The 21,853-nt window shown below is 39.3% G+C and overlaps 1 protein-coding gene across 7 annotated transcripts in view; it reads left to right on the top strand.

Annotated features, from left to right (window-relative positions):
• Positions 1-19,595, top strand: part of Zranb3 (zinc finger, RAN-binding domain containing 3) — a 224,819-nt gene extending 205,224 nt beyond the window's left edge. For 6 of the 7 annotated variants that reach the window (XM_013517481.1, XM_005390762.2, XM_013517480.1 and 3 more), the window contains 7 exons: positions 1,843-1,934; positions 4,022-4,123; positions 5,250-5,392; positions 11,302-11,412; positions 12,630-13,032; positions 16,218-16,349; positions 18,824-19,595. In XM_013517481.1, the coding sequence (XP_013372935.1) occupies positions 1,843-1,934; positions 4,022-4,123; positions 5,250-5,392; positions 11,302-11,412; positions 12,630-13,032; positions 16,218-16,349; positions 18,824-18,922 (1,082 nt within the window). In that variant the 3' untranslated portion in view covers positions 18,923-19,595. The remainder of the gene's footprint in view (positions 1-1,842; positions 1,935-4,021; positions 4,124-5,249; positions 5,393-11,301; positions 11,413-12,629; positions 13,033-16,217; positions 16,350-18,823) is intronic. The other variant, XM_013517482.1, reaches the window with a different exon arrangement.
• Positions 19,596-21,853: the final 2,258 nt, after the last annotated feature.

The following is a 21,853-nucleotide window of genomic DNA, read 5'->3' as shown; positions in this document are numbered from 1 at the left end:
ACTGAAGAATTTTAAAGTTAATTAAACTCAATACATGTAGTAACAACAATACATGTGCCTCGTGTTTGGTTTTGAAGTGACACTAGTATTACAGCTATTGACTAAGCTTATGGGTGCTCAGGCAATGACAGCTAGTTCACAACTGTCACCTGGCCAAAAATGATTGTACAGTCCCATTATTATAATTGACTGTAAGACACACCAATTTCAGAGATGTTAAAGTACATTTTTGAATCTAAAAATACAGGAATAAACCATAAGCCAAATTTGTTAAGTGGCCAGTGCCTTGATTAGAAAAATAATAACCTGACAGCATCGCCAAGTAGAATGGCTACAAGTCATACACTTCTAGATATGGGAAAGTATGTTCAACGGTCACTGAGGAACTATGGCCAAGCTAAGAATACGAGCTCTAGAGCCGTGTTACTGGGTTTAAATCCTCTTGGGCAAGTTGATGTGCCCTATTTTCCACGTATTTAAAATGCACTATTTATTTGTAAGAGGTATACTTAGGACAGTACTTGAAACAGTGCATGGTTTGTTGCATGTGTACTTACCGTAATTATTATTTAGATTTGCTTTGATAATTCTGTCTGTCCTGCAGAATATTAGACAGTGGGACTGAGAAAAAGTTTATACAATTATATCCACTAATCTTCTTTTGGGAAGTGAGGCACCAGGCCATAGGGAATCGGGCATTCAGGTGGCCTGAACATACATGGTATGATCAAAAACTATAGTGATTATATAAATTTGGAAAATATTTATTACCGTAAAAGACACATTACCATTAATCCTCCTCACAATACTCCCCCCTGCTTTGAACACACTTATTGCATCATTCTTACTGCTTCCCAAAGGAGCTCTGGAAAACGTCTTTTGCGTCTTTAGTTACACTGTCACAGCTACCTCAGTGTCCTGAATCAATTCAAAATGTTTACCTTTCATGGCCTTTTTGACTTTGGGAAGGAGCAGGAAGTGATATGTCAGGTCTGGTGAATCAGGTGTGAGGACACAGTCTAGTGTTTTTGATAAACTCACCTTCCTGTTGGATGCCACTGAGCAGCCGCAGTCACCATATTGTTTATCACACCTTGCAAAGATACTCATGAGAAGACTTCAGAGCTGCTTCAGAAAGTGGCAAGAATGATGGGATAAGTGTGTCTGAAGTGAGGGAGAGTATTTTCCCGGGGATTAATGGCACTGTGCTCTTTACTGTAATTTTGTAGTTTAAACGCTCACTGTATATTTGGATCACACCGCATAGCTGGACTCCTGCTGACGAAGGGGTGCCCATTTAGTCTCCGTTTCAGTGCACGCTAGCAGAAGGGTAGGTGCTAAGTTTTTTAGGACTGATAGCAGCTCCTGGTGACAGGAAAGTGTCCTTCATGTCTTCTGTTTTGTTTTGTTTTGGTTTTTTTTTTCTCTTTTTGAGGCGGGGTCTGGCTATGTAGTTCAGGCCGGGCTTGAGCTCACTTTGTAGCCCAGGCTGGTCTAGAACTCTCAGTGATCCTCCTGCCTCAGCATCCCGTCCTGAGTGCTGGGATTGCAGGAGTGAGCCACCGTGCTCGGTCCTTCTCATATCTTTTTCTATGAATTCTAATTTTTTTTTCTTGTTGGGTCATGAGCAAAAATGAAAAGTACTGTAGCTGGTTGCCGTATACACCAGTGTTCTTAGATGGCCGGCATGAGAATTACATTGCAAGCCTAGGTATATGTTCTTTTTCAAATATTTTGTTATTTTTGATATAGCTGTTTTATCATTCCAACCTGAAAAAGATTAAAATACACTCTCTTAGGAAGAAGAAAGGTGAGCAATTTTTCTTTTGTCTTTTTTATTAGAGAAACTGAAGAGCTCCGACGCTCTGCCACTATATGACAGCTTAATGTTTTGTGCAAGTAAGAACACTGATAGGATTCACCTCTATAATAAGGTAAGCATCACTGTACACATTTCATGGTTCATTTCAGATTCTCTAGCTTGAAACATAGAAGAAAGCTCCCTTTTTTTCATTTTGCAGTGAAGATAGTCAATTTCATTAACAGTGAGATCAGCAACTACTTTTTTCTTCCATAAAGCTAATTATCAAATTCCTATGTTAAACCTAAAGACAGTGAGAAGCAACACAACAGAGTCTTTAACAACATAGACTTCAGGGAAAGACTGCTTCAATTCAAATCTGTTACTGCACACCTGTAATCCCAGCACTCAGGAGGCTGAGGCAGGAGGATCTTTGCAAGTTTGAGACCAGCCTGAGCTACAAAGTGAGCTCAAAACCAGCCTGAACTGCATAGAGAGACCCTGTCTCAAAAAGACAAAAAAAAATCTGTTACTGTGTAATCTTGGACACATTACTTAAGTACTCTGTATTTCAATTTCCTCAACTGTAAAATGTGGAGAAGATTTGTTGCAAAGATCAAGTGAGTTAAATCCTGTAAAATACTTAGCTCAGTGCCTCACCCTCACAAACTCTGAGTGTTAGTTCCTGCACTTGTCCTTTGAAGTAGCAGAAGCAGCTGCATCTTTACAGAAGCCAGACCTCTGGCAGACTGAATAAACGTAGGGGTGGAGACAGGGAGGGAAACTACCTCAAACTCTTGGTGGAGGCTGGAGTGTGCTTGCTGCCACGCACCCTGTAGCATCAGCCTCACTGGCCTGTGTTCGGTTCTGCCACCTTGCCTGTGTGCCTGGCCGCCTCTCCTTGACGCTGCTGTCCGTAATCTCAAGCATATTTTTTGACTGTTGTAAGCATGTATGGCCCTTTACCATAAAATGTTCTCATTCACTTTCTATAATTTTCTAAACGTGTGTCACTAAGCAGGTGAAATGTTGTCATGTCTTCACAGACACAATAGAGTTGATATAAAAGCTTTCCCTTTACATACGAAGAGCTAAAATAAAACCTAGAGGTAGAAATTTGGATAAAAACTCTAGTTTATGTATTGTACCTCTGAAAAGAAAGATCAGTAACAGGTATTTACCCTCATGTGTCATGTTAGAATTGTTCACTTCAGCTAGAATTTCAAGTCTAGAGTTTAGAATTACATGTTACAGTTACATCTCTACATTTTAGAATTACATATTATATAGGCTTACAATTACATATCTAAATTTTTAATCAATATGTAAGTGCTTTGTGGGTTTTTTTAAAAAGTGGTTGTGGGAGTTGTAACATTTCTTTTTGGCTAAGAAAATTAGAATACGAGTTGAGCTGTTGTTGTTATGAGAGATTTTCATATGAGATGTTCCTCTTCCTCTTTAAAAAAGAAATAACCTCTTACCTGTGTCTAATTGTGTACACCCCGTACGTGGTTACGTTTTACCCTTAAGTTTTCAGGGCATTGTGCAGCTGATTATTGGGACCTTGATGCAGTTCTTCTTACTGTCCAGGTAGTGCCACTGGCAGTGAGTCTTCATGGACCAAAACTGTGACTTCGTGGAAGCCAATTTCAAAACAACTTCTCTAGAACTGCTCTGTCTACCTCTTACTCCCTTGTTCCTATCACAAGTATATCAACCCGTTTGGGGAGAGCCATTCAGAGTATTTCATGGTGCCCTACTTTGAAATGAGAAATATTTTCAGTGATTATAAAGAGGTTTACTTGTGACTTCAGGAATGGTTACACTGCTGTGACTTCAAAGATGTGATGATACTCTCGTATGTTGATCTTCAGTATACAGATTTCATTGTTCGCCGTGTATCTCTAAGGTTAGGCATGAGGAAGGGGTGTTGTAGGACAGTAACCACAGTATATCAGGCTGCAGGTAGGAGGTGTGGGCTGAGTGGGAGCAATGCTGGTCTTTTCTCTAGAGAGCGAGGGGAACCTGCTCCCCACCCCGACTCGTACGTCCTCCAGGGAGTGATGCTAGGAGACCGTTGTCTAGAACTTTCTAAATCACCCTCGCTTATCTTCAAGGAGACTGGATATATTATCCATAATATAATTATTTTCTTTTAAGGTAATTATTAGTGCCTACAGACAAAAATGGATTAATAATATCTTTCTAACCTATAATCAGGATGGAAAACAGATGAACTATAATTTCATTCCTTTGGATATAAAATTAGACCTTTGGGAAGACTTACCAGCAAGCTTTCAACTGAAACAAAATCGCTCTCTGGTAAGGATAGTTCTAAATAAAATAGTTGTATTTGTTTTAAATATAGTTATATTAGTAACTTTAGTGATTGTTTTGAGTTTGATAAAGCAGTGCTTTGTGACCTATTACAAAATCAAATCACTGCTTGCATTTCTGTCTACTCAGGCAATGTCTATTAATTACCCGGATGCTAAGAATAAATGTGAAATCTGTTTCTTTGGCAGATGATCACACCTAGAGCTGCTGTTTCTGTGGGCAGAATCATCCCCACATCTCATTCACAGGATTAGCAACTGTGATATTTGTATCTGTCAGAATCACATTTTATCCATCAAGGGTAAATTTTAACACTGACAAATTCTGAGAGCAATTCATTGTCAGAAGCAGCAGTGTGCAGTTACAGGCCCGAACACTTGCCAGAGAGGCCTTAAATCTAATCTGTGGCTGGTTTACCTTTGCTGCTAAGAAGGGTCACCACGTCCAAGGACTGATCTGTACAGTCATTTTTTTAAAACAAGGAAATAGTGATTTTTTTTCACCCCTTGAGTGAAAAAAAAGCATTGCCCTTGGCTCAGCTGTACTTATTGTAAAGGAAAAGGTAGCAATGGGCTATTTTCTTTGGTATCAGGTAATCCTGACCCTCAGATTCCCAAAAAATAGCCAGTTACATATAATCAACTAATAAGAGTAATGGCAACCCTAATTAAAAGGTCCCAAATGTACTGATGGTTATTTTTCCTAAGATAACTTAGGCATCAGATTCAAAGTGCTTCTCAGATACTGCACTGTTGCTCTGTCAGCCTGCTGTCCCCAAGGCAAATTTTGCCTTGGCTACTGCTGGAGTACGTTCTTCTAGACCTATTTTGGTCTTGATGTGCACATTGTCACTGTTGGTCCCTTATTGGTGTGTGTGTTTTAAGGGCACACATTATGTGTCCTAAAATGTGCCTTTTAGAAAATCTTTGGGTTGAAGAGATCGCTTTAGAAATGGCCATAAATTGCAATAGAAATATGAAAATTACAGTATGGAAGGAATCCTGTTTCAGTGATATAACAAAATATGAGTTTTCTCATGCTGTGAATAACTCTACTTTCAAAGGAGTGTGGCTGGTGAGCTGTTCACTGTTTTTATTTCATTTTCTGCCAGATTTTGAGATTTGTTCGAGAATGGAATAGCCTGACTGCCATGAAGCAAAGGATAATCAGGAAAAGTGGGCAGCTGTTCTGTAGTCCAGTTCTTGCTCTGGAAGAGATCACAAAGCAACAAGCCAAGCAAAATACTACCAAAAGGTATGAATTGTCTTTTCTGTTTTGTATTAAATTACTTTTCATGGCTATTTCTATAGGAGATCTGAGGCATCTTATCTAATCAGTAATGAAATACTGATAAGTTAAAAGAAAATGGTACATAAAATCACAATTATTTTATAACAACATATGAGATATTTAGTGAATTTGATCAAACCCCAATTCTCTGTGGACTTCTTTCTTATGCAAAGATTATGAGGAAATGTGGTCACCTGCTGTGTAGTCCAGTTGCTGCTTTGGAAGAGATCAAAAGCAACAAACCAAACTGCAACATTGGCAAAGAAAACCCTTTATCCCTTGAGATCTTCATGTACCCATAATCTCTCATCCTCATATGCCATCACATCACAGTCTCAGTTCTTTACCTTTTTCTATGCATACAGATTCTCAAAATCCATCAATGGTAGGTATGTTGGGAGGAATAGGCTTGGATGATTAAAGAAATTGTAATAGTCCCATACAGTGAAACATTTCTTCAGCTGTTTCAAAGTATGTTGTCAGGTGCACATGTGTGTGAGAGCAAGAACAATACTTGAGATAAACTACTAAGAGTAAAAATTTGAAATTTTTAAAAGAAATGGAGACGCAAATACATAATTGCTATTATTGTCCTAGAAGTTGTCCAGAAGGACACCTTAGAAACTTAATGAAGGGATTTCCAGAAGAGTACTTTTCAACTGGGAGCAGTTTTATCCCCCAGAGTTAAAATGGCTGTAATATTTTAGATTGTCATGACTACAGGATGCAACTGGGGAACATCCTGTAGGTACAGACCTAGGATGCTGCTGAAAATCTTGCAGTGAATAGGACTACACCCACAAAGACATTTCTGTTTCAGAATTATACAGTGCCATTGCTGAGAAGTCTTGCTCTAGGGCCTAAGATTAAGAGATTTAAAATATATGTGTATGCATATATACATATATATATGTATATACACACATGTACATGTATTGTCCAAAAACAAGGTGTCTACTGTATTTTTCACACTGCTTCTTCTTCTCTATTTTTCTCATTTTTGTAACCACAGTCTTAGTTTAAAGCATTGATTTCTTCCTTGTGTGATCATAATTCCCTTCATAACTGAATTTAAAGCCCTCTCCAATCATTTCTAGAGATGCTGTATTGTTTCTTCTCTGTGAGACATAAATGACCACTTAAAGTACCAACTGAGATGCTTGATCACGTATAAAAGCAAAAATCTGCTCGTAAAATCAACACCAACCAAAGTAGCACATAGTGTTATTCATAAAATTGAGTGTAGCTGATATATTAAGAGTGTATCTTCTATTAACAAGCATCAGATTAAATAATTAGATTTATATTTTTAAGAGATTCTGGCAGCAACTAAGAGATTAGGTCAAAAAGGTGAGACAAGTAACATTAGTTTCCTATTGCTATATAACCAATTACCACAAACATAATATCACAAAACAGCACACATTTATTATCCCACAGTTCTGTAAGTTGGTCCGAAGGCCAAGTGGATTTCTATTCGTTTCTCTGCTCTGAGTTTTATATAAGGCTAAAATCAAGCTCCAGCTTATTTAGATTGTTGTCAGAACTCATTCCTTGCAGATACAGAAATGGTTTCCTCTCCTTGTTGGCTGTTATTCGGCGACACCATCAGCTCCTAAAGACCTCTCTCTGATCCCAGTGCATAAACTCTTGTATCTCTTGGAGAAATCTCTTTGCCTTTCCCTTTGCTTTTAAATTTTTTTTTTTTTTTTTTTTTGAGATAGGGTCTTACTATGCAGTAACCCGGGCTAGCCTCAAAATCCCTTAGCCTCCCAAATGCTGGGATTACAGGTGCACACCGCCACCCCCAGCTTTCCCTATGCTTTCAAGGACTCATGTAATTATATTGGGCCCACCCAATAAGCTCTTATTGTGGTCAGTTGATAAGTAATGTTACTTATGTCTGCAGAGTCCCTTTATATCATTACCTAAATTAGTGAGGACAGGAATCTTAGGAGATACCTTAAAAATTCTTCCTACCACCCAAGTTAAAAGACTATTCCAGTAGAACTGGTAAAAAAACTGATGAGGATTGCTATTAAGGCATTAGCAACAGGAATGGAGGGAAGAGAATGAGAGCGTTGTAAAGGAGGCATATCTAGAGACCTGATGACCCATAGAGAGAGGGAGGCCTGCCAGGGGAACTGACTTAACAGAGCCATGAAATGAAGCTTACACCCTGAAGGGAGACACTCTCAGGAACGCTAATTCTTACAGCAGAGCCTCAGCAAGTCTTGGTATTGTGGAGGCACCATGAATCTCAGGAAGCAGGTGTGAAAGATGGGGCTGAACAGCAGCAAGTCTGTCTGAAGATCAGTTAGACCCTGGATCTCTTTCTCCCGCCAACCTATTGATTTACTTCCCAGAGAAAATGAACCAAGGAGCCCCCAGACGTGGAAATACCAGGCTCAGTGGAGATAAAGGCAGAGACATTATGCTGAAACAGACTCCTGAAACCCTTTGCTTTACTCAATGTCAAGAATGCCACTAGCCACATTTTCCTTCTTAAGCAGCAGGAAGGAGGGTTCAGTGCACCCCTCCACACCCTGCTTCCAGCTTAGGATTCAGCTCTTAAAAATGTTGAATGACTCCAGAAGGACATGTAGGTACTGAGTTTAGAATCCCCACCCCCACCCCAAAGCTATGGCTAGATTTCTAATACGATTACCGCCAGTGACCACCAGTTTGTAGGCCTCATGTAAGCTGAGACTTGGTAGCCTGCTTTTGGGTAGCTCACTCTTAGATGTGAAGCCAAGACCTCTAACCATTGTTACAGTGGGTTCCATTTTTCAGAGGCAGGCCTGATTTGGCAGGAGCTTTGTCTTGGTTAGGACACCAACTATTTGTCCCTGCGGTATAGCTGATATACAAAGCAGGTCAGCAAGCCAGAGCCCAGGATTATATTCATTAGTGTGGACCTCTTTCCAACACACATTCTTCTCTCCTTGTGAAAATTGCCATCTTCCATTCCCTCCGTATCCAGGAACTAGTTTAATAGACAACATTCCTTCCCTACTTCCCAAAATTTATTTACCAAAAGGATTATTTACCATAACCCTTTTGAGAGAGGCTATATGTACCTGAACTTTGTAAGAAACCTCAGTGGAAAATTAAATATTGGGAACTTGGAACTAGATTTGAAAAGTTGTCAACTCCCTTCTTTGGAGTTGATCAATTTGTTTCTTGTGGTTTCCAAAAAAAGTTATACTTAATTCTATCGTACAAAAGCAAGAGTTTATTATTGGTTCCTAAATCTCTAACTAGGTTTCTCAGCACCTTTTAAAGTTACTGAATTGGATTTTAAGCTTTTAAACAGAGGGTAATACCTGAGGCAAGGCTTAACATCCCATTGTCCCTCAGGAAGGTCTTTATTTCATTTAGAATTTACAGAAATACTATAGCACAGTGCTTTTGTTAAGGGAATAAAATGCTTGAAGAAACAAGGGGCTGGGAGGAATGAAAGGTCAAATTAAAGAACTCAAAAACAGTTTACTGTGCTCTAATTTCTTTTTTGCTTAAAGAAAGACACGCAAGTGAAATGCAAATACATGGAAAATATTCCCCTGTACTCTTTCAGGAGTAATGCAATTTTAAGCTGTAAAGAGATGTCTAAAATATATGAGAATCCTATCACCATCAGTATAGGAGTTTTTAAATGATGTGGTGGTAGTTGTGCTGTTGAAAGTATGAGGACACAGGTCCTCCTCTCAGTCAGCACTGGTGGAGACATGTAGCACCGTAACCTGAGAGCAGTTCACCAAAATCTACCCGTATATAAAGTACCCAGAACTTTTCATCCAGGAATTCTACTTCTGGGTATTCTACATATACCTCATGTATAGAAAATATAATGTACAAACATATCTGTGATAGCACTGTTTGTGATGGCAAATGCCTATTAACCAGAGGCTGGTTAGATACATAGTTTATCCATATTGTAGAATAACATGGAACTATTAAAAAGAGCAGAGCAACTGTGTGTATACCAATGTAAAAAGATCCCTGAGATACAGATTCAGGCAAAAGAAGCATGGTGAAGATTAGTGTCTGTACTACACTGTCATTCATTTCTAACAATTAAAATGGTGGGAAGTGAGTAGTAATGAGTACAAGTTTCTTTTGGAAATGAAGAACTGGATGAAGACGTTCTGGAATTAGTAATGGTAATGGCTACACAACCTTGTGACTGTACTATAATTCATAAAATTGTAAACTTTAAATTGGTGAATTTTATGGTATATGAATTATTTCAGTGAAATGCAAAAATAAGTAAAAGATACACACACACACACACACACACACACACACACACACACACACACACACACACACACTGTAAAGAACAGCCTGAGGCAGAAACCAGCCAGACCGCCAGGCTTGTGTAAAGGCAACAAGGCATGGAATTTATTGCACATGGGGGAGGCAGACATAGGGCAAAAATGCCGTCTGTAGGGAGCAAAGAGAAGTGGGCTTTTTCTATAGGACTTGAAAGAAGGCAAGGAATATTAGGTGAGAAGATCTTAGGAAACCTCCGTGATCAAAGTTTTCTGGATGTCTCATGCCTCGGTGGGCAAAGTCCTTGAGGCATCCAGAATAAATGTTTGGGTGTCTTCCATGCCCAGGTGTTTGGAAGATTCCCTGCTGCATTTTATCAGCTTTACGACATCCTGTGTTTGCTGAGGGCAGCAGTGCTGAGTTGAGAACAGTGCCTCTGCCGGCAGACAGGTTGGGGCTGGGAGAGTCACGTCCAGGTGGAGTCTTACAGACACACAAATGACTTCTAAAAACCTGGCAACAGGGATGGGCTCTGGGGAAGAGCAAAAGTAGGACAGGAAGGAGAGGGAAACTTGCTCTTTACTGTATAAACTATTGCATGCCATTAAATTTGGAACCATGTGCACCTATCACCTAATCAAAATTAACAAAATACTTCATAGAAAGAAAGAAATCTGTTACTAAATCTACCATTACTAATTTCAGAACAGAGCAGATTCCTAAAATTTCACCTATGATTGCATGATTTCATTGTGATTGAACTTTAGTTTTATTAAGCTAATTAAAAATATGAAGAAATTTATGTTTAAACTAATTTTTTAAAAAGATCCATAACGGGTGTAATGGACCAGAGAAACTGGGCCATGCTAATTAGAAGGAATTAACTGGGTAATTGCATTTCACCTACTTAAATTCCCCTGTCACCTTTAGCTAGAATTACTTTTGTCTTTACTTCCAGCGCGGAAACCATTGTGTGTATTGATAGTATTGTGTAATCAGGTTCTGAATCCCTACATCAAAGTGACTATTTCAGTGGAAGATTCCATAAACCTTGTTTGAACTGATACAGATGGGAACAACCTTGAGATTATAGGAGATGACTGAATATGGTTAACTAAAAAGAGAATCACTTTACCCAAAAACGCTGATACAAATATTGTAACCGAGGTGAATTGGTGGAGCCTTGTGGGAAGGTCAAGAGGGAGGTAAAAATATACTTGGAAAGTCTCCACACAGTGTAGCAAACAGTTTCTTAAAGGCTGTCAGTTGTGCTTGTATTTGATCACTTCTAATTCCCAAACTCCATTTGTTTCCCCAAATTTTGAAAATTGGCCCAAGTGATAGTGAATGACTTACGACTCTTTTTAGAAAAATTAATCTTGAGAAAGCTAATTTGGAGCCAAGAGATGTGTTTCTCATGTAGTAGACCCCAGTCAATGTAAAGGGGAGTACTCCCTTTCTCACCTTTAGTGTTGGCACAGTGAACAGAACTGTTATCTTGCTTTTGCTCTTTTGCTTTTGCAAGGAGCAAGTGAACATGAAGTAGAGAAATCTGTATGTGAGAGAGAGGAAATGCACTGAGCATGTAATTGTTGCAGATACATAACCAAAGAAGATGTTGCTGTAGCCGCAATGGAGAAGGTAAAGAAAGATGGGGGTCATGTCCGTCTGATCACAAAGGAATCCAAACCATGGGACCCTTCCATAAAGTAAGGACACAGTAGTTGTAAGAATACTTCTTTAAACGTATGTATTAATTTTGACAATAGTACCTCACCTTTGTGTGGCTACTTGAAATGTTACAAAGAGATTTCAGGACGAGGAGCTCTTCCATCCTTCTAGCAACCCTGAGGGGCACATGATCTTATCATCTTAGAAAGTAGAGATGATGGGCTGAGGACGTAGCTCAGCAGCACAGAGCCTGCCTGGCAAGTGCAAGGTCCTAAGTTCAATTCCCGGTACAAAATAAAGAGATTAGGGATGAGGCCAATCTTGGCTCGGCCTCCCAAACTTGAGCTCTTTAAACTATAAAGGATTTTATTTTGACCTTTCTAACAACCAACCATGGAAAATAAGCAAAAAATTTATTATTTCCCATTGCAGGAATTTTCAACATAATTGAATAATGTACTCTTTGTGAGAAGGCCCTACATGTGCTAAGCAAGTGCTCTACCATTGAGCTACATTTCCACTCCCACTTCCTTTTTAAATTTTATTTTGAGACAGGGTCTTGTGATGTTAAAGGTGACCTTGAACTTGCAATCCTCCTGTCTCAGCCTGGTAGTGAAGATGACAAGCATGTGCCTCTAGGCCCAGTTTATGCTTCTTTCTTGAAAAGTTATTTTGTTTCCTAATGAACTGAGCACATACGCTATCATGTTTCATTCCTGCTTTTATCAGCTCTGAATTTACCTGCTGATCAAACAGCAGACATGACATTTAGTAAGCCTTTCCTTCTAATTCCTGTCAGCTTTGTCAGCTACGTTGCTGTGTCGCTCTGTGGCTATGAAGGCTCTCTATATAAGCCCACAGAGGGAGTTTGTAGTAGCTTCTCCGGCCTATTGAGCTATATGACCCACCCTAGTTAGAGAGCTGGTTCTCTAGTTGGAGTTTCACGTTAGCCTGTTCTTTCTCAGTCTGAAGTAGCATTTTCTTCTGATTTTCAAGCTTCTCTAGATGTTCCAGTCTGACTGTTTAATATGGAAGCTTCTAAGTATCTGAGAGTCAACACACAGCAAATTCATTTTTGTAGTGTACTGTTCTTCTTTACTTGCTATGGATTATAGAGTGTTGACCACAGCTATCTTGTCTCCATACTGAATCACGTCTGTGGACCCATCCTGTGTTCACTGTTTAGATTTGAAAACTTTTGTATTTTAGCAGAATCATTCATTAGTTACCTTTCCAATGTTTTGTTCAATTACAGAAACTTTCTTGAAGATGGAGCCTGTAACTCATTTCTAAATTCGCACACAGTGCAAGCTGATCTCTCAGTGAAGTCTTCTACATCCAAAGGCTACTTGCAAGCTGTGGATAATGAAGGAAATCCACTTTGCCTTCACTGCCAGCATCCCACTTGCGAAACTAAGCGAGAGTATACAACAAACGCATGGGATTCACGGTTTTGCTCTCTAAAATGTCAAGAGGAATTTTGGATTCGATCTAATAACAGTTACCTGCGAGCCAGAGTATTTGAAATTGAACATGGTGTGTGTCAGCTATGTAATATAAATGCTCAAGAACTCTTTTTACGTCTGAGAGATTCACCTAAAAGCCAGCGGAAGAGTCTTTTGGATGCTACCTGGACCTCAAAACTCTCATTAGAACAGGTAAATTATAGTCATGTGACAGAAGGCAGCACTGTACTGACTGATGGATAGCAATTCATTTAATTCATTTTATAACCTTTTAACTGGGAATTTTCAAATATGTGTATGAAAGTAGGGACCATAATGAACCCATACACCCATTGTCTAGTATTAGCAGTTACCCACATTTTGCCGGTGGTTTTCATCTGTCCCTTGCCTCAGTTTTTGTTTTCCTAAAGCAAAGTCCAGACAATAGCCTTAAAAGTTTTTATTATGTATCTCACAAGTACAGTTCCTCTCTCCCCTCTTTTTCTCTCTTCCCCCTTTCTTTTAAATATAATCACAATGGATTATTGTATCCAATGCAATTATAATTCCTTAAATTACAATAAATTCATGTTTAGTTTCCCAGTTTGTCTCAGAAATGTCTTTCTGTAGTTGCTTTGTTCAAATTACAATCAATATATGGCCACATACCATTTTTTATCATTATGCCTTTTATCCTACATTTAATCATAACAGCACATCATATGTTTTGTTGTGTTTTGTTTTGCTTTGCTTTGCTTCGCTTTCTTTGCTTTGTTTTGTTTTGTTTGTTTTGTTTTGTTTTGTTTTGCTTTGCTTTGTCTGAGACAAGGTCTCACTATGTAGTTCAGGCTGCCTTAAACTCATTTATGTAGCCCAGGCTGGCCTCAACTCACGGTGAAGCTCCTGCCTCAGCCTCCCAAGTACTGGGATTACAATCGTGCACAGCTGTGCCCAGCCATACCTTTTTAATTGTTGAAGAAACTGGGTCATTTGTCTGTAGGTTTTCCTACACTCTGGATTATCTCCCAGTATCCTTATAGTGTTATTTGACATACTCTTCTATCTCCCACCAATTTCTTGAGTAATTGTATATCAGCTATAGATTCTGAGTTTGTTTTGGGAAAAGATCACAGTAGGTGACTTCCTGCATCGAAGGCACCGAAGACTGGGACCCTGCTTTCCCTATGTTAGTGCTGACTGACAAGGGGCAAAGGGGTAACCCCAAAATGTAGTTCATTGCAATGAAGAGATACATGTTTTTGTAAATGTAATTTTAGTATAGTGATTTATGATGAACTATTCTTTGTAACCCGTTATCGTCAATATTACTTTGATTTTCAAAACTCCATTAGGTTTCTGATTTTGTTATCCAAATAGTTCTAAATTTCAAACTAAAGCACAACATATAATTTTGCAGTACACTTAATTTAAAAAAGGATCACTCCCAGAGCCAAGCATGGTAGCACATGCCTGTAATCCCAGCACTCAGGAGGTTGAGGCAGGAGAATCACCAAAAGTTCAAGGGCTTCCTAGGCTACTTAGTGAGTTTAAGGCCAGCCTGAACTGCATCATGAGACCCTGTCTCAAAAACAAAAGCAAAACCAAATGAATTCAAAAAAGGACCACTCCTGAACCATTCTGTGCCCACCAGAATATTGCGTGAATTTCTGCCAGCTAGACAAATTATATTTTTTATTTATCTAGTATTGCTAAATTATAATAGAATTAGTAATCATTTCTAAAAGACGAATTAGTATGTCTTTGAGAGCTAGAAAAAATATACTGTTTCCGAATGACATGCAGAGTTCCTGAAAGATCCTTTGGTCTAATTGATGAGCAACATATTGCACCCCTTCTAGGGATACTGGCCAGGCTCCAGTTACTGTCTGCTGCCACAGCATGAAGGATTCCAACACATGCACAATGAAACGATTCAAGGTCATTTTGAAAGCAACCAGGAACACAGAAGTAACCTGGTAGACAGCCAGAACAAAAGTGCTCTAAGGATAAGGAACACACAGGGCTCAGGTGGGGCAGTCCTGTCGGAGAGGCAGTGATTCTTTCAAGAGGTGACTTTAGGATGTTGAAGAAGAGGCCCAAGTGATTTACTGCACAGCTGCTAGGAAAAAAATAAAGAAGAACCTTTTGGACTGTTGAATCTGTCAGACTGAAAGCTGCTCAGAGAGAAGGTGTTCGTTACAAAAAGCAGGACCAAAATGGATTTTTTCTTTTTCTTTTTTTCTTCTTTTGGTGACTGAATCGAACGCAGAACATTGCACTTGCTAGGCAGGCAGTATGCCGCTGAGCTATATCCTCGACCCAGGTTTGTTTTTTTTTTCTAAGACTATGTCATTTGCTTGATATGCAAGACTACCATTTGTAGTTGCTTCCAACAGTGCCAACTTCAAAAATAAAAATCAATTGCATCTTCTAACAGAAATTGGGAAGCTTAATACAGACGAGAGGACGAGGCAGACGTAGCAAAGGTCAGCTAAACAAAGTTTGCAGCTCCAACTTGCTGCCGCTTTGGGCTCCTCACAGGTCAGCGCTACTGATCAGGTCCCTGCGCCTTCGGAGGGTCTGACCAGCTTTCTTAAAAAACAGTCAGGGGTTCTCATGTTACCACTCATGATGTTGATGATAATTTGCAAGACTAAGAAAATAAAAGCAACTGCCATGCTATTTGTGATATTCTAACAAGCACACTCCCATGGTGCAAGTTAGTTTTGCTATCTCAGGTAAAATGTTAAAATACATACCATTTTAATGTAGGTCATCGGTGGCTAAATATAAAGTGTGTGTATATATATATATATATATATATATCTCGAGAGAGACTGGCCTACATAGTGGCTGTTTTTAGTGGACATCTTTGTTTATTCCAGAAGTTACCAAAGCTTGTTCAGGAAATTTCATTCTAGTCCAGGGAACTTAAGAGGTTCTCTGGTGAATACAAATTTTGGGTGATAGCTATTAATATTGATCTGCCATTGAGATAATAACGAATGTACTTAGGTCAGTGAAAGTCAGTAATACTGAAGAATTTTAAACTTCCAATCTGTTCTTATTCTTTTCTCACTTTTAGTTTAGTGACTGTATAAACTAACTGAAAGGTGCAGAAATTACTGATTTTTCCTCAACCTATGAGGAGTATTGGTAATTAATGCTAGCTTTTAAGATTTTCAACATATATTAGGTAAGGGGGAAAAACTTCTTCAGAAATACATTTTACTACTTTGGAATTGCCAAGCTAGAGGGTTTTGTCTTTTTTTTTTTTTTCACTCAAAATACACTGTATGAAAAGCTATCCTAGTGTGCTTTCCGCAGGGAATTGCTGTAGGGGTATGACTGCACAACACACTGTGCTGAAAACTGCTGATCTTGCATTCTTATTGCAGCTGAACGAAATGATAAGAAACCCAGGGGAAGGACATTTCTGGCAGGTGGATCACATCAAGCCAGTATACGAGGGAGGAGGACAGTGCTCCCTGGACAACCTGCAGACTCTCTGTACAGTCTGTCACAAAGAGGTCAGTGACACTGATGGTCAACTATGACGCCGTCCTACTAACTCCAACAGAAAATTGTGCATATAGGTGTGGGAGATTATGTGAGTGAATCTTGACCCCTGGTGTGGGGCCTAAGATGCATTTTAATCCTTCCATTACTCGACATTTGCCTTTTCTCTGAAGTCCTGTAGAAGTGCTCGGTCACATACGCAGGAGAAGCTGCTTCCCGTTTAATGTATCTAGGACCCAGATAGGCCACCACCACCTAGAAAAAACATGGATACCATTCCAGATTGCATGATATTTTCTTCTGTTTTGTAGAGACAGGGGCTGGCTATGTAGTCTAGGCTGGCCTTGAACTCACTGAGATACTCCTGCCTAAGCTTGTGCAGTGCTGGGAGTATAAGTGTGTGTCACCACATCCAGCTAGATTGTGTGGTCTGGAAAGACTCAGACCTTCAAACTGGAAGTTCTGTGAGTTAGAGCAATTATACATGTGCATATGTGGTGAAGGTTGTCCTTGGGAGGCTGATGCAGGAGGGTCAGAAGTTCGAGATTAGACTGAGAAATTTAGTGAGACCCTGTCTCAAAATAAAATTAAAAGGGCTGGGAATATAGCTTGCGGTGAAGCACTTGCCTAGCATACACAGAGCCCTGGGCTTCATTCCCTATAGCAGAAGATAAACAACTGAATAAAAAAGATAGCCAAAATATATGAGAGAATTCATAAATTATTTCTAGAACTAACTCAGCTCAACAAATACAGATTACAGTGTTGGCTCCAGCATGAAACCTATTAACTTTGACACGTATTTAAGTAATTACCTGTTGCTTAAAATGAAAGAGAAAAGGTGACACAGTATTATATACTTACCAGGTTGAATTTTTAACACATGGTCCAGACTGGGTATGGTGGCACACACCCATAATCCCAGTACTTGGGAGGCTGAGGTAGGAGGATCCCCATGAATTCACAGCCAGCTTGGACTATGTGGAAAACAGCAAAACACCTGGTTCAATAAAAGATGGTTGGATGTACCTATTGAAATAATCTTATTCAGTAACAACTTTCTATTTAATTTTTTTCTACTTAGGGCAAGATAGAAGCGTTTTCCCATATCCTCCAGCCATTCGTAATGTATACCATCTAAAATGGTTGCATTGGGGCTAGGGATTTAGCTCAGTGGCACCACGCCTGCCTGGCAAGCACAAGGTCATGAGTTCGATTTCTGGTACTGGGAAAAAAACCCAAAAAAAATGGTTGCATTATTCTGTTAGTTTACTTAGCCATTTCCATACTGATAAATATTTAAGTTGTTTAAATATTTTAGCTCTTAAACATAATGCACCGGCACATCTGTGTAAACACAATCATTTTTTACATTTCAAGGTCATTTCTGCAGGTAGGTTCTCAGATATAAAAATCACTGAATCAAAAGTATTTGAATATTTTTAATAGTGCAGGAATTTATTACCAAACTATTTTCTATGGGATTATGTTTATGGGTGCTCTCTCAAGCCCAGGAGTTAATGGAGTGCCCATTTAATTGCAGCTTAAAACTTGTTTCTTTTATTTTTTATTTATTTATTTATTTATTTTTGGTTTTTCTCCGGTACCAGGAACCGAACTCATGACCTTGCGCTTGCCAGGCAGGCGCTTTTGCCGCTGAGCTAAATCCCCAGCCCAAAACTTGTTTCTTTTAAACATTCTAATTATATTTACACTTTTGAGAACTATTCACATTCTTTGCCAGTCTTCATGAGGTGTGAATCCTTTCAAGCTGTCTTTTAATGTTTGAGATTCTGTAATTTCTTCACAAGCATAATACTTTCATAGGTGAGATTGTATCATATAGGCAGGTTTTGTCCTCAGTTTTGCCTTTTCTCTTTTCACTTGGGTCTCTTCATATGCAGATGGACTTAAGTTGGAAAAAAAAGTTAATTTCTCAGCTGTGCAAATTACTAACAAATTCAAGACCTGTGTGAGAATTAAGAAATAGCCATAGAAAATGCAGCCCCTTCTGTACTTTTTCAGATTCCCTGAAAATTTTATTTCTGGGATCAGTAGAAGAATCCCGTTGCTGTATTCTCTACATTGTCTCTTGAGGTGGGCGTGGCTTCTGGGCCCAGCTAATAGGAAGTGCATGAGCCTTTGCTCACTGCACTATGGGAAATCCCAAGCTGCCTATGAGCACCTGCCTGGATGAGCCTCCCCTCCTCCCCAGATAAACGTTTCATGACCTTACTGGGTAGTAAACCATTCCAGAAAATCTTGTGGTTTCTTCTCCAAATAGAGGCCTAGTAGACCTAGGCTCTCAGGGCACATGCCAGAGTCACCAGGCTACTCTGCCTTGTGGTGTGGAAAACCCCCTTAATGCCAAGCACTAGGTGAAGGAACAATGTCGATTTTTCTAGACTAACAGTACAAAGTTTTTGAGCTTTTGTAGCTGGTGTTTTTTTCTAATGTATATACATATATGTTTGTTAACTTTTAGAAAACTGCCAGACAAGCCAAAGAAAGAAGCCAGGTGAGACGACTGTCTGCAGCATCAAAGCATGGATCAGACATAACACGATTTTTGGTGAAGAAGTAAGGTAGAAAAGTACATAAATGGATGACCAATAATTTACATATGGCAGAATTTAACCCCTCCCAACTTTTTTCATGTCTAATATTTTAAGAGTGAAATTGGAAAACACTGAGCAATAATTTAAATTCTGGTTTTGTTCTAAGCACTTTTAGTGTTAAATAGTTTTTGCAGATATTTGACAGAAATTGAGATAAAATACTAAATATCTTTATGATCTTATTGCTTTAAGAAGACTTTCAATCATGTTTCAGCAAGATTTTGTTGAGCTTTCTTTCTCCCATAATATGCCTTAATCACTGTATTATGCATAGTATTTGAAAAATGTGCTCTCAATTACCTGAAGAATGCTTCTAGATTAGCATTGGTTTGGGACTGTTGTAGGTATAAATGGAACACTGTTGTGGATATAAATGGAGGCAAATCATTATTTAGAACTCTGGGCCAAACATGATCAGTTTGCTTAGTATGCAAGAGAGACTTATTCACTAAACCCTTCCAAAATAGGTTTGGGCTACATATTTTGGATATTACCTTTCTTGCTTTATTTCTCAGCCAATCATTGTATTGAAAAGAAGCTTTTTAAAGTATGTTAATTATACCTGTGGTGTTTGTGAAAAATGTGGTGTTCTGAGTAATTGTTAAAACGATTAAAGAACTGAAAACATAAAATGCAAAATGCCATATGAGCCTCATTTTTTAGGTTTTTTGCTTTTTTATTTTTAATGTGTAAAACCAGGCTGTCAAAACACCTTCATCTCCTGGTATTCATTTTCTGATTTTAAACTCCTGTTTTATTAAAAGTATATTTCTGGTACCTCTTTTAAAAGGGCGCTAAAGATAACACTTTATAGTAAAGCATAATCACAGGGCTAGATACACTAAAAAATGCAATGGTGATATTAAAATGTAGCTACATTTAAAAAAGAGTGGTAAGGAAACAAACTCAGGGCCCAATCCTACTATGTGTCCGTGTAAAAGCAGAGTCAGAAGTACACATCGCAGACCCAGGAAAGAATTACGTTTCCAAAAAGCACCTGTTTATAAATATTATTTGGATACAAACCTCATTTGTTTGAGCATTTTTTGGTTTTAATTAGCTGACATTTTACAACTTGTTTTTGGAAGAATTATACAATCATGAATGTTCCTTCCAGAGGTACTAAGTTTATAACCATGTCATTGTATGAACTCATGTAGTGTTATTTGTTTTAGAAATTAGGTTGGGCTTCCTTTGGCCTCTTTTCTGCTTTGCTGCTCAGGCTTTTTGCAGTTTTCTGCCTCATTTCCAGGGTAACCCAGGATTCGTCACGGTTGAGCTGAGAAGCCCAAAGCTTGGCGCTCTGCCTTTTCTCCACCGCGGGGTGTGTGCAAGTGAGGGTCTGATCTAAGTAGGTCAGATTTGACTGGAGCTTGGTCTTTGTGTGTGTGTGTGTGTGTGTGTGAGTCAGGGTCTCACTTTGTAGATCAGGCTAGCTTTGGACTCGCTATGTAGCCCAGGCTGGCCTTGAACTCACGGCAATCCTTCTGTCTCAGCCTCCCGAGTGCTGGGGTTACAGGCATGCGCCACCATGCCTAGCAGGAGCTTGATCTTTAGATCAAAATAGGGTAATAATTCTCAGGAGAAAGTTCTTGGGTGTAAGATCTATACAATGGTTTCAGGTGAAGTAATCCATGCAGATGGTTTCTGTATGCCAGGTTTCAAAATTCTGGCCAATGAGAAAAGCTGTCAGGAACACCCAGCCTTTGCCACAGGATGTTGACTGGCTCATCTCCAGCCCTTCCTGATGTGTCATAGAACTGCTCTGCCTGGGATGTGATCTGCTTTACTTATGGGGCACATTGAGATGAAGGGTTTTAGTACTGAAAATGCAGACAGAGATTGATCTAATAGCTAAGACCACAGGGGGCATCTTGGGTTATTCTTCCGTGCTCACTATCTGAAAGGCAAGCTGCCCTCTATAGATTGCAAATGGGAGGTTCTGACAGAAGGACAGACAATGTCAGGCCAAGCAGTGGACCCTCTGGACATAAAGAAGTGCAAAGTGCCCCCCAGGGAACAAAACAGCTGCAGCCACATAGGAAATAGAGATGAATTGAAACAGCCAGGGGGTTACAGGGCTATAAAGAAGGGTGGGCCCAACTCTAAAAAGACTCAGAGAAAAGGAAAATAAAAAGGCTCTAGATCCAGGGAACAGAACTGGGACATGGTAGCCAGGGAATGAAGCCGTTTACAACGTGATACCGTGTGAGTCTATGCCTACGATGAGACGCCAGGCTGGGCACTTTCCTGCCTCAGGAGCACAGCCAATTTGGGGGCGATGTCAGTGGAATGGGGCTGCTTCTAGAGCAAGGTGAGCCTACACCCAACGGCGTGGCCAGTGTCAGAACCAGTACCTTCCTGTTCTGTCACTAAGGGCCGTGTACCCCAGACACTCCCTGATGACTAGTAAATTGTTTTAGTGGCCCCAGAGCCCAGAAGGAATTCACGTGGAACTTTCAAAGAAGCCTATTCTCAGAATTAATCATAGCCTAATGTACATTTCCCAGAGAGATTTTCCTGTGACAGATGAATATCCTACATTTTCTTACCTATGGATGGGAAAAGAATTTTCTGCCCACACATCTTGCTAATAAATTGAATCTGTTTTTCAGAGCCTTGAATGAAACATTTTAAATATAATTCCTTTAGAAATAAAAGTATGAAGCACTTTAAATTATGTGTCAAAGAAGTCAACTCTCTTGAGAGTAAAATGGATTCTTTTAACTTATCAGGTACAGAATCATGGAACTCAAACATCAAAAATAGATTGTGGGAGTAATATCTCATTTTCTGTTACATATTTTTCTCCTGTCTCTCATTCCACCTTTTATTCTTTTGAACTGGAAAATAGCGAGCTCCTAGTCCAGGCACCAATCTATTTGAATATTCAACCA

The sequence above is a fragment of the Chinchilla lanigera genome, unplaced genomic scaffold (assembly GCF_000276665.1).
Source record: "Chinchilla lanigera isolate Chin_1 unplaced genomic scaffold, ChiLan1.0 scaffold00039, whole genome shotgun sequence".
NCBI classification, from domain to species: domain Eukaryota; kingdom Metazoa; phylum Chordata; class Mammalia; order Rodentia; family Chinchillidae; genus Chinchilla; species Chinchilla lanigera.
This window is presented reverse-complemented; position numbering and strand designations above follow the sequence as displayed.